At 31.8% G+C, this 12,517-nt stretch overlaps 1 protein-coding gene across 1 annotated transcript in view; it reads right to left on the minus strand.

The window, feature by feature from the left end:
- LOC123699571 overlaps window positions 1-12,517 on the minus strand; it is a 75,574-nt gene that overhangs the window by 27,223 nt on the left and 35,834 nt on the right. The window contains exon 2 of the mRNA XM_045646548.1: window positions 1,756-2,104. Coding sequence (XP_045502504.1) covers window positions 1,756-2,104 — 349 coding nt within the window. The remainder of the gene's footprint in view (window positions 1-1,755; window positions 2,105-12,517) is intronic.

The raw sequence follows: 12,517 nt of genomic DNA on the forward strand, positions 1-12,517 counted from the left end.
ATTGTAGCTAACCCAATATCTCAACGAAAAATAATAATCAGCTGGTTACAGCATGGTGTATTATACGTCAGCTGGTGTCTCGAATATAATGAGACATTAACAAAATCATCGAGATACGTGGAATTCCATCAACATAAGTCTCCGTAAAAGATAAGTAATAACTTTATTAATTATATATTATACTATTATTTTTTTAAATAATTATAGTTAACTAATGTTTTTAGTGTGTTATTTCATATTTGTTACACTTTTAAGTAGTTATGTGAATTTGATGATATGATAGTTATTTTTAAATGCAGTTTATAATATTTGTAAAAACATGTTTACCGATGTGGCTGAATGTACGTTGTACCCCGATCATGCTCACAACTAACCACCTCCAAGTACCTTATTACTGTCTATATTATGCTAGCGTGTGTTGCTTGAATTTTTAAAAATAACGATAATAATTAAAGATACGTCATTTCATTTCAGATGAAAATTTGTGAGCTGATTGTTAATATACTGATGCGATAAATAAAAAAAATCAGCTAGCAATAATTCGAGGAAAACCTAGTCAGTTGATGCATATAAATTGGCAATAGATGCTTCTGTCTAACTCCTATGTAATAACTTTCAAAGTATCAGCTGACGGTTTTTCCACCAAGATACAGCCAGCTGACCTATATATATATCCACAGTTACATTTAAGCTATCATCAGGTAAATTTTTGTTTGAGAGGAAATCACGGAAAATAATTTTATTTTTTTCATGTTCGAGACACCAGCTGACGTATAATAAACCATGTTGTAACCAGCTGATTATTTTTTTTCGTTGAGATATTGGGTTAGCTACAATTTGACAAATTTTTAGCTGAGAGGAAATGATTGAATGTATTTTTTTTCCTACGTGCGTGGGAGGCTACAACCGCTCACCCCCCCAACCGAGCGCCAGCTGACGTTCACGAGGCTTTATAATACTATACTCTGATGCGTCTGACGAATTATCTCTTGAGAGGAAATAATTAACCAAATTTGCACCTGGCTCCCTAACCAATTTAATTGTACAAGTTTTAATTTTGTACAATGTGGCTATATTATGGCAAATTCTTATTTTGTTTTAGTTTAACACGGGTTAGAATTATTATGCTGTATTTCTCAAGATTATGGAGAGAGAAATAATAATAATTATAATACAGGTTTTTAAGAACCATATTTAAACCGCAATAAGTTTTTAATTTATGCACATTACTAATTCAACTAATAGATAAATGCAAAACGCAGTTAGGGCATTATCCACCAATTATTCGCGCGTAAAGTTTGTTTACGTAAAATTGGCAACGTCGCACGTCAGCCCCTGCGTGCGCGGTTATCCATTTGGCAATGTAGCATGGGAGTGCATTTGCATTTTGTTTTTTTTTAGAGGCGGCTGATATCCTTGGAATTGGAAAGCATAGCATTTGCCATTTACTCGATGGACAAGAATATCTTGTGTGAAGAAGACATACCGGGCCTTTGCATAATGATTATTATTAGATTAGCACTTAGGTATAGTTGTACCTATGCTTATCTAAAAAGGCATATGGAAGATAAATAAAAATATATTTATGTATTTGAAATTATAGAGACGGTATTATGGATAATTAATTAATTATAGACAGAAATTATATTTATACCTATTGTTGAAATATCTGGTGTTTATTTTACAGATGCAGATTTTTAGAGTCGAATAATATATGTATATATACACCTATATACCTATAGAAATATTATGTACCTGTAAATATTTGATCCTTGTGATGTTCTCCTCGGTGACGGTGAGCGCTCGCCGCTCGCCCAGCTTGTAGGTGTCGTCGTAGTACATGTACTCGGTGAACGTCAGCCCGCTAGTGGTGTACTGCTGTGTGAAGTATATCGATATAGTGCCGTTCGCGATTTCGTGCTCGATGATCCACTTGCACTTGAGCGGCACCGGGAACGGGTTCGGGAAGTTTGGCGTCTGGATCGTCCCCACGGGGCCCTTCAGGCGCCCGCCGCAGGGTACCGACTCTTCTCTGCTTGTTTCACAATTAATAGATTTCAGGATTAGTGTGATGATGGTAACGCGCAAACAATGCGCAGTGTTCCTGGAACAAACGTGATTAAATTAGTAGACTATTCCGATATTCAGTCATATCTAGGTACTAAATAAATATCAAAGTATGAAATTTATTTCATAAAATATTTTAAGTTTTAACTTAAAATATTTTATGTTGGTGTATTATGTAAATACATATAAGTTTTATTTCCGTCCATCACAATTGCATACACTTTTTGTTCAATCACTTTAGTCTTAAAATAGGTAGTAGGTGCGTCATAGTAAAAAATAAATGTACCGTAAGGTTATTTGAATTTTGCAATGTCATAAGAATTAATAGAAGTCTTCCGAACAAATAAGAATGGGTCAATTAAGTGCGCCTGCTTAAATAAAAGAGATTAAGCGTATAAAATATTCACAAAAAGTCAATTTACATTTCGATTCACAGCTCGTTATTATAACCGTTTTGTATTGTTACATTTTTTATATTTACATTGAATTTCGTTCGTCTTCCTAAATCACTGTATTGACCTTAAAAAGTTGTACGGAAATCTACAGGTGTAATTTTAGATTGTAACTCAGTAAGATCATGAAATAACATTCATTTTGGGAATCTAGAGTAAAGATTTTTTGGTCATGTGGACTCCCTAAATGTAGATATTAATTATTTTATTCCGACATAATTATTTTTTTAAATAAGTAGTTATCATGGATTTTTCAAAATAAAAAACTAAAATATTTTTTATTTTATCTCAATCAGAAAAAAAATCTTCTTCGAACTGTGTAGCTTTGCGTAGCTTTCGACTTTTGATTAGATTTTCCAGATTTCATTCGTTTAACTTCTAGTTTATAGATACTGATTAAACTTATCTATACTAATATATTCTATAGAATCGATTCTATGTAGGTACAACGTTCCGATTGAGGTTTAATCAAGGAGAAACACTTGATTGCCCTCACCACAAAGGGAATGAAATTTCTATGGTCAACATACCGGTAATTTGTGTGGTTATCGGAATTATTTATTTGTTATTGTAAATCTTATAATTAGTTCAGAAATATTGTATTAAAGAGACTTCTTAAGACTCAAAATTTTCTGTTAACAATACAAAATTTGATGATGTTTCCGTTTTGTAATAAGTTACTGATCTATTTTATAAGTAGGTAGGTACAAGAATAAGGTTGAAAAAAGTCCCTGAAATTTAAACTTTAAGAAAAAATTGTAAATCTATTGATTTTCAATTCAAATATCATTTTTACCATAAACTAGGGTGAAATTCATTAAGTAAACATAGGCTTAATAATTAATACAATACTTTTGTTTTATAGTCACTCGACTTTCTTCAAATAAAAGTTTCTACGAAGTGCACACGTACTTGCAGATATTTTTACGGTGAAAGCAGTGAAAGCGGGACCTCAACATGAACTATAAAGCGGTCTCTTGATACAGGATACTCATAAGGCAGCATCCGTCGCGATCGTGTAAGGAAATTGCATTATAATACATTAAAGTTTAACATTGCTCCTCACGTCAGAGAGGAAAATTATATATGTTAACTTTAAACATCCTCTATCGGAAATTTGTATGAAAATATTGTGCATTGAGTCTGTTTTGTTTGAGATGCAACAGACGTTTCTAGAATTTAAAGAGAGATTAGCGTGAGGGATATGTGAATATAAAGGTTTGTTTATAAAGTCAACTCGTTCTTTTTATGTGACGACTGACTTATTAATATACTATAAAAATATCACCCAGTGAATCGACATAGAAAGTAGTACATACAGTACATATTTGTACCAAAGAATACGTACCTGGACTTAGAAAAGAGAATTCGAATCGCAAAGAAAATATTAATTACTTAATAGAACTCTACAGACTCATTATTTTCACAGCGTCATTTCTAAAAGTGAGTTCATTCTTGAGAAGGTATTTGCGCTATTTGATGCAGCTGTTGACAAAACGTTTGTTCCAGGCTCTGTTTTAACACTACATTTGTTAAAGACGTCAAACACAGGACTGAAGATGCTCAAGGAGATCTTCGAAGGAAAGTGTTTACGTCACGGATATATTATATTCTTCTTATTTGTATATAAAATTCTCGTGTCGCGGTGTTTGTAGTAAAACTACTTCTAAACGGCTTGACCGGTTCTCATGAAATGAGAGTACTTAGGTTCCTAATAAATAACGTGGTTTTTGCAAAACTCAGAAAACTTTGGTAAGTAACGCTAAAAATTGTAAAGAAAGTATAATTACCAATGTAGTTAGTATATAAAGATGAATTCTTCGTGGATGTGCGAAAGGAAGTCTGTTGAACTTTCACGACAAAATGTCTCAAGGTACTACGTAGCGAAATTAAGGACAGACAGATGAACATTTATTTCGTACAGATATAACCTATAAATAAAAACTTAATAAATCTGTCAATGGAGCAGTTCCAAATTATTATGTCTTTGATTATGCATTTCTAAGCTAATTAAACAATATGTAAAACGAATGCATTCGTTTATTTATAAATTAAAACGAGAGTGTTGAACCTGCTAGTATAATAGTGCCAATAATTAGCTTCTGCCAACTGCACAATATACTGAATGAGTGAACTACATTGTATTCATTGCAATTTAAATGAAACATATCTTCATAATGCTTCACATAACGCTACTACGTCGTTTATCGCGTAGGTGTACCTATGTAAATGTATTTTGGATAATTTTTATCCCTTTCGATAGTCCCATTTTTTCTGTCTGTTAATCAATTATAATTAATTATGTATATACCTGCTTAATTAACCGGTATTTATGTAATTAGATTTTTGGCAACCGTAATGAAGTGATAAATTGTACTAATACAAAAAGTTATACAAAAAACACTTATACACAACCGGAGAAGTTTGACGGAAGATGAAAGTACTTAAAATATCATCGTAAATTATATCTACTCATTTACGATATTATTAGCTAATAAATCTTCAACTCCAAGAAGTTCTTACAATTTTGCAGAATAGATTAGAATATGGATTTAGGTTAAAATTTCATTTCATGTTACTAAATTACGTTCCCAGCATCAAAAGTTATTCCAGGAAAGTTATTCATGACTTCGTGCACGCTTGGTTTTAAATGAAATAAGACATTATAGACGAGAGTGATGCAGGGAAACGGAGAAAATCTTGATTATTTAAATGAAAATATTATTTATACTGTCGCGAATGTTCGATACGGTGTTACTGAGGTTGGGTTATTACGAAATAAGTTCGTTTCATTTAATTAGAAGTATTAAAACGGTTACTTATAATATTTATCTGTTTTCAAACCTTTTGTCATAGTATTGTATTTTATATGTACCTATGGCTATATAGCTTTATCATTACACATCCTAATAATCCAAATGCGAAAGTTTGTTAGGATGGATGTACGTGTATGTGTAGGTATGTATGTTTGTTACTCTTTCACGCAAATACTAATACTCTATCACCATCATAAGGCTACCTATTTAAATTTTCAGGTGCCAATCATCATCATCATCATCATCAATATGTTCACACAGTCAACAAGTCTTAAATATTTCTAAAACAAAAACAAAACTCAATTAAACTCCGTTCATCAGCTACTCTTTATATTAAAAAATGCACCAGGTCATAAAAATTAACTACCATAGGTGTTCACAGCACTTAAACGTTCAATACGTTTGTTTGCTTTGAATATAATTACTACGGAACTGATTGCCAATTTACGACCGACCTCGACTGCAGCGAGCGTCGGCTGAAATGAATTCGCTTTTCACAAAGCCGGATAATTTTTAATTGGTTCCTTATAATTCGATTGATTTGGATGCACTGTTATCTTATTAAAGTACTTTGACCAGCATCTACTGTTATTTATAAAATTTGTAAAATCATTACCATGTTATTTAGATATGCTTTACAAAATAGTTGTTATTACATTATTTTACTATCAGTTTCAACATTCATGGGATATTAACACTAGTCGGCCATTAAAAATTCCAAAAAGGCATAGAAAAACTGCAACCCTTTCTTTTATTGAAATAGATTCTACAGCCCATGCATATTTAACTAACCAGTGTGGTTAGAAGCTGAACCTTTGAAGCAATAGACAATTAGACATGGCTAGAAAGAACTGTTCCAATCTGCCTATCTCTAGCACCTGGTTTCCTATTATTAAGTAACAACAACCCAGAACATACGATATCATTCATACATACAAAACAAGAAAGGAAGAAAGGATAAGGAGGTTATAAAAATATTTTAATCGATTGATTTTCGTCGAGATAATTCCCAAGAATGCGGAAAACAAACATTGAACCCAGTGTCAAATTCACAGTCTTTATAAGCTCCGGAATCTAATATATATTATAAAGGCGAAAGCTTGTAAGTATGGATGTATGGATGTTTGTTACTCTTTCACGTAAAAACTACTGAACCGATTACAATGAAATTTAGCACACATATAGAGGGTAACTTGGATTAACACATAGGATAATTTTTATCCCGGAAATCCCACGGGAACGGGAACTATGCGGGTTTTCCTTTGCAAACGCGGGCGAAGCCGCGGGCGGAAATCTAGTTTAATTCATAAAGATTACACTAGTGTACACATAAAGAGCTTCATAAATTCTTAACACGCAAATTCTTATATTTTCTCCTTTCACTGTACCATGAAAATAAGCATCAAATAAATAAAAGGAAAAATAAATTCCATTCAGTTTGCACGTTTTATAAAATAATTTTTTACATCCTTTGTTATGAAATATGAAACTCGAAGCGCCGTGTTCAGTGTTGGCGATCGGCCATCTCACAAATCATTTATTCTATTCTTTTACCACATATTTTTAAGTTGAATTATTTAGTGTCTCTTCGAATTTTGTGTGATTTTACGTTGCGCGATTTTATATAAAATTTAGGACGGGTATGATTTATAGTGAACCATAGGTTGCGTTTTTCCTACTTAAATTGAAGCCTTCTTACCTCTCTACGAAGTTTTAACTTTGCTTAAGTAAACCGATATTCTGCTAGAGCAAAAAATAACTTGCTTTTTAAAATTATTATATATAAAAGAATACCGATAAATAATGAAGGATTCAATATAAATAAATCTAAATAGAAGGCTCAGTTAACGCGAATTGGAAAACAAATGTCTTCAGAAAGAAGTGAGCTTCGAATAAGAATTGCCGATTTAACAGGGTCTGCTGCTGATGAAAATAAATGCTCTTTGAGACACAGCTGGCATGTTTAGATTAGGATAATTTAACGCGTGAACATATCTATGCTATATAATATACTAGCTTACCGCCCGCGGCTTCGCCCGCTTTCTCTAAAACGATTTGAGATTTAAACTATCCTATCTCTCAAGTTGGATCGAACTGCACATGGTGTGCGAATTTTATTATAATCGGTTAAGTGGTTTAGGAGTCCATTGAGGACAAACATTGTGACACGAGATTTATATACATTAAGATTTACTATACACAATATACTGTAATATATTATGTATGAAAACCACTGTCGCCAAAAAACCACACATTTAAACCGATAGCTAGTACTAGTATATAAAACTTATTCATTTCAATTAGTATTTTAGTAAAAATTGCTCACTCGTTATTAAACGATTTAAGTACCAGACAGAAAGATAAAATCTACACAATGTGTCGTAATGGTGTTTTTATAGAAAAATACTCAAAACACAGATAACTTTCACAGCGAAATTTTACCATGATATTGACACAAATAAGAGGAAGAGCGCGGCTTTTATAAAGAAATATAAATTCCTGAATTATTATAAATTACTGATTATACATATTCACGATTTCGTTTATTTCGAACAAATAATTTAACGCTCCATTCAAATACTGTAAAGATTCGTATTTTTTGTATAAAGAAAAAAAGCAAGATGGCGTTTTCATTCCACTTTATTTACGAAAAACAGATAGTTTTATAGATTCTTAGACCATCACTAAATAAGATATTTGCATATAAATAAATTTTGTATTATAATAATTTGAATAAAAATCAAATGCGTTGGCGTTGTAATTAATCTTATCATCCTCAATCTAGTATAGGGTAAAAGCCGGATAGTTGCGCCAGTGGGATACTTGCCGCAGTGTCGAATACACTATGTTACGGACATTAGTGGCAATAACGCATTACTATAATTGTAAGTACCCCTCCCGCAGACCTCAGTGCCACGTCAATCGTTAGTGTAGACGCAAGCGTTTCATCCGTGCGAGCAAAATTGTTCCGCGGTGACACTTCGATAGGCGTTGAAACTATATTGTTACGTCATTTATATTGAATATTTTTGTTACTAATTGTGATTTCAATATAGTTTATGTTTTTTTGCGTGCATTAGACTTCAAATTATACTGTTAATTAAATTTTATTGCAAAATATTGTTGATTTATTTCGCAAATAAAAAGGGCAAGTATCCGTATCAAAAAGGATAGTCGCCTTAGAAACTTGTGCGGATAGTTGCTCTCGGGGCAACTATCCGCAACTATAAATTCTTTCACTAGCAAAGGCAGATATTTTCTGTTTGTGTTGTTTTTACTCATTGTGGCTATAACTTAGCTTGAATAAAATAAGTATTCTGATTATAGGTCCCAGGCTCATCCATGTAAAATCAAATAAATTGTTAACGGTTTTAGCTGAGCAAAATGCCTCGCAAATATCAACGTAAAGCAGGCGTGGTATCACGCCACATAAGCTGGACAGAAGAAAGCTTAGGAAGAATATTTAATATGGATGAAACTTGGGTCCAACTCAATAATAAACCTGGTTAAGTATTAGCCAAGAAAGGTGCAAGAGCCGTTACAGATTATAAGAAAATCAAGAATCCGATACAGATTATATTAAATTGACCAAAGGCTCTTCCTTTGGTCCATGAAATCCCTCGCTTCTGATGATTAATGCCAAAGTCGATTGCCAGATTTGATTATTCTTCTTCTATCTTTAAGATAAATATCAATAATTTTACTAATATGTGATTATCACTAATTTAGATGCTATTTTTGTTACATTGTTATAGTTTTATAGCAAATAAAATGTATAATGTTGATTAGTTCTTAATTAAAAAGCAAAACAATTAATAAAGACTGATTAAGTGAATTGATATAAATTTGTTTTTATTTAAAAAAATATTGTGAGGCGTCTATCCCCTCACGAGGCAAGTATCCTCTGAAGTATTATTTACGATAGGCAACTATCCGCTAGGTTAGGCAACTATCCTTTATTTGAGAGGTCAAATAAAACAGGATTTACTCAAAACCTTTAATAATTATGTTTAATAATATAGGCTAATATGATGGTTCAAAGACCAATGTTTTGATATACATGTCGCATTATTCTTGTTAAGTACATAATTTTTCATAATATAGCTTTTTTGAAAAGTGGCGCAACTATCCGGCTTTTACCCTAGTTTAAAACAATTCCCATAGAAATTAGTTTTGATGTGTTACGCGTGAATGGCCCATTTAAATGCCTCGAAATCCACGCTAAATGTTGTTCTGATATTTACGAGCGGACGTTTCGCATTTGCGGCTCTCATTAGTGCAGTGCAATAAATAAAATCAAATTTCGGTTAGAACTTTACTCGTTATGAAAGCTGAATTTGGGAATAATCCAGAGAATAGTATGTTTACTCTAATGTAAAGACTTTTTGAAGTGTACGAGTATCTTAGAGCAGAATATAGAGCGGTAAAGCTCTCTTGTTTGTATATAAATATAATATGGGTAAAGCATAATATTTTTTAGATGCTTACAAATTACAATATAGTTGAACTTTGAACTATTTGAGGCATAATGTCAAATAATGGCTTTAATGATTGTGCTGAAACGTAAACACAACATCGTATCGTAAAAAGTATTTTTCAATGAAAAATCTATTTTTGTAACCGTAGCGTAGTGTTTTTCTTGATTATTATGCTCATTTATTTCATTACATCTGACTTAAAAAGATAAGGAAAATCTTTAATCTCTCGTAAACAAAACATACAGATTGTCTTTTATTTATTTTTGTGCAATTCTTATTAGGGTAAGTAATTCCATCATATTTTAGGCAATAAACGAAATTAATGGATGAAAAAAAAAATGTATAAATTATTATGGTTCATGAATTTACATTTAGGATCTTCTACTATACCTACTTAGGCTGTATCTTTGTTTTATAGCTAAATAAAAGTTAACCACAAAATCTAGTAACAAAAATATAAAATAACAAAAAATGAGAATAAAAAAAATTTCCAACAGTATTTTATTGATCACAACATTAATAGTCTGGGCCAGTTTCATGAACGGCTGAAACAGTATGCCAAGCGGCAAGCGGAGATAAAAACATTTGTAAAGTTAAGCGATGCGTGGCCATAAAATAAATTTATGCTACGGCTTGTACATTCAGAGTAATGATGAAAAATATGCCGCAGCACAGATGTGTCCCGAGGGCTGGAGATTATACCGCAAGCATGCTGTAAGATTTCTCGTATGACGTCATATTTTGTATGTGCATTCGTGGCAGATATGAGCTTTAGTTGTAGTACTAGCGCAGATGATATATTTAATAATAGTAGTTAAGTAGTATATAGTATAATAGTAGTAGTGTACTAGTACTACTATAGTATATTCATTGGCTTTAGGTTAGAGAGATTTACTTGAGACGGGGGAGAAACGAAGTTCGTTCGTTCGTATTGACTTTTTAACACGCTTATATTAAGCTTTACCTGTACATTTGTATGTAAACAACTTCGATTTTCACTCACTTTTAATTATTGACAAATTGAATTCGTTAATATTGTTATTTAATATTTATTTATTTTTACCAGTTAACTGTTAAAAGGTATAAATAATTAAAGGTTCACGCTTTTATTGTAGCTCCAAGGCAACTGCGAGTGTTAAATAATGTCATAAATAGATAAATATTTACAAATACTGAATACAATGTTGTGTCAAGAAACAAATATGTAAATGTTTCCAAGTTAATTCATACATATGTTATAGTCAATGTATTTCCTGTATTTTCCAAACTACTTAAATCCAATACTCTAACACAATAAAGCTTTTTTCGGTCACATTCATTTGTATCGAGAAAAACGTTACTTGCAACAAAGTCAATCCAGCGCCACAATCAAGCGCTTGACAATGTGAAGCGTTGTTGAGCCTTTTTACTTGATTAATTAAGCCGGTTTTTGCAGCGTGCTTTCAGCGCTTGATTAACGATGTACAGTGGAGCGTAACCTTTGGATACCGTTAAGAGGTTGAATGTAAAACGGTATATGAAGTCAATGTGAAGGTTTGGGAAAACTTTGTTTTATAGTTTCGTCGACTTTTATCGTATAGACTTTATGCTATTATTTTACCTATTAAGTCCATTATATTAAAAGAAGTAATTAATATTATTAGCTAGTACCTAGCTAGTAGGTACCTAGGGATTTTAGCGTCAACACTTTTAACGTCTTTACTGGAGCCAGGATGTAGGAAAGTAAATAGGTATATTTATTTCCAAATATGTACCTATGAATGATAAAAATTGTCATAATGTAATGTTTATAAGTTCTCAAAAATCTAAAAGACTCTTCAGTAGGTACACATTTTTAATAATTCTATTCCATAATTTTTTGTGTACCTCAAAATATACCTTCAATATCCTTTATTGTTACACAATAGAACGTGACTTGATATTCAAAATAACAAGTTATTCATACTTATATCTAAATGCTAAAGGTACCCATTATTAGGCTGGTGATTTGGTGAACACCATGATGGTTTTTCAAGATACGGCAATTTAAAAAAAGATTGCCGTATCTTGAGAATTACTTATGTTTTTACATGTGGTCATTATTATAAAAATGTCTAATGTCGTAAAATTTATCAATTTTAAAGGTTTGTTACTATTATTAGTTAAATGACTACACTTAAAAAACACGAATACCTACACAATATTTTTTTTATCATTCTTTATACTATAATCATACAAATTAATTATTTTTGAAATCTTGCGTCATGCGTAAGTGTACCTACAGCCTTAGTTCACTCAACTAGGTACGGGTCGGAGATCAAATAAATATAGGTACACCGTACACTAACCATTTTATATGCAATATTATATTGTCTGAGAATATGCAATAGATGCTAAATCTAATATATAAGTTATTTATGTAATAATAGGCACCTTAAGCGTACTTAGTGTGACTGTATTACTACAAACGGTTTTATCTAAATCCATTTAGCGGATTGCCGTGAGGTGTTAATACGTCAAAGACCGATAGAGTTACCATTTTATTTATATAAATACGAAGGTAATCCTTTATATAGTATTGAAAATGTTTGAAAATATTTATATTTGTTATGTGTGTTTTTTTATTTGTCTTTATAACTACTCGAGTACTGATAGCGACGTTTTTTACCTGCTAAAAATATAGGTGAACATGGATTAAGTTCATATCATTTTACAGAAGAAAATT

Source organism: Colias croceus, chromosome 18, assembly GCF_905220415.1.
Source record: "Colias croceus chromosome 18, ilColCroc2.1".
In the NCBI taxonomy this organism is placed as follows: Eukaryota; Metazoa; Arthropoda; class Insecta; order Lepidoptera; family Pieridae; genus Colias; species Colias croceus.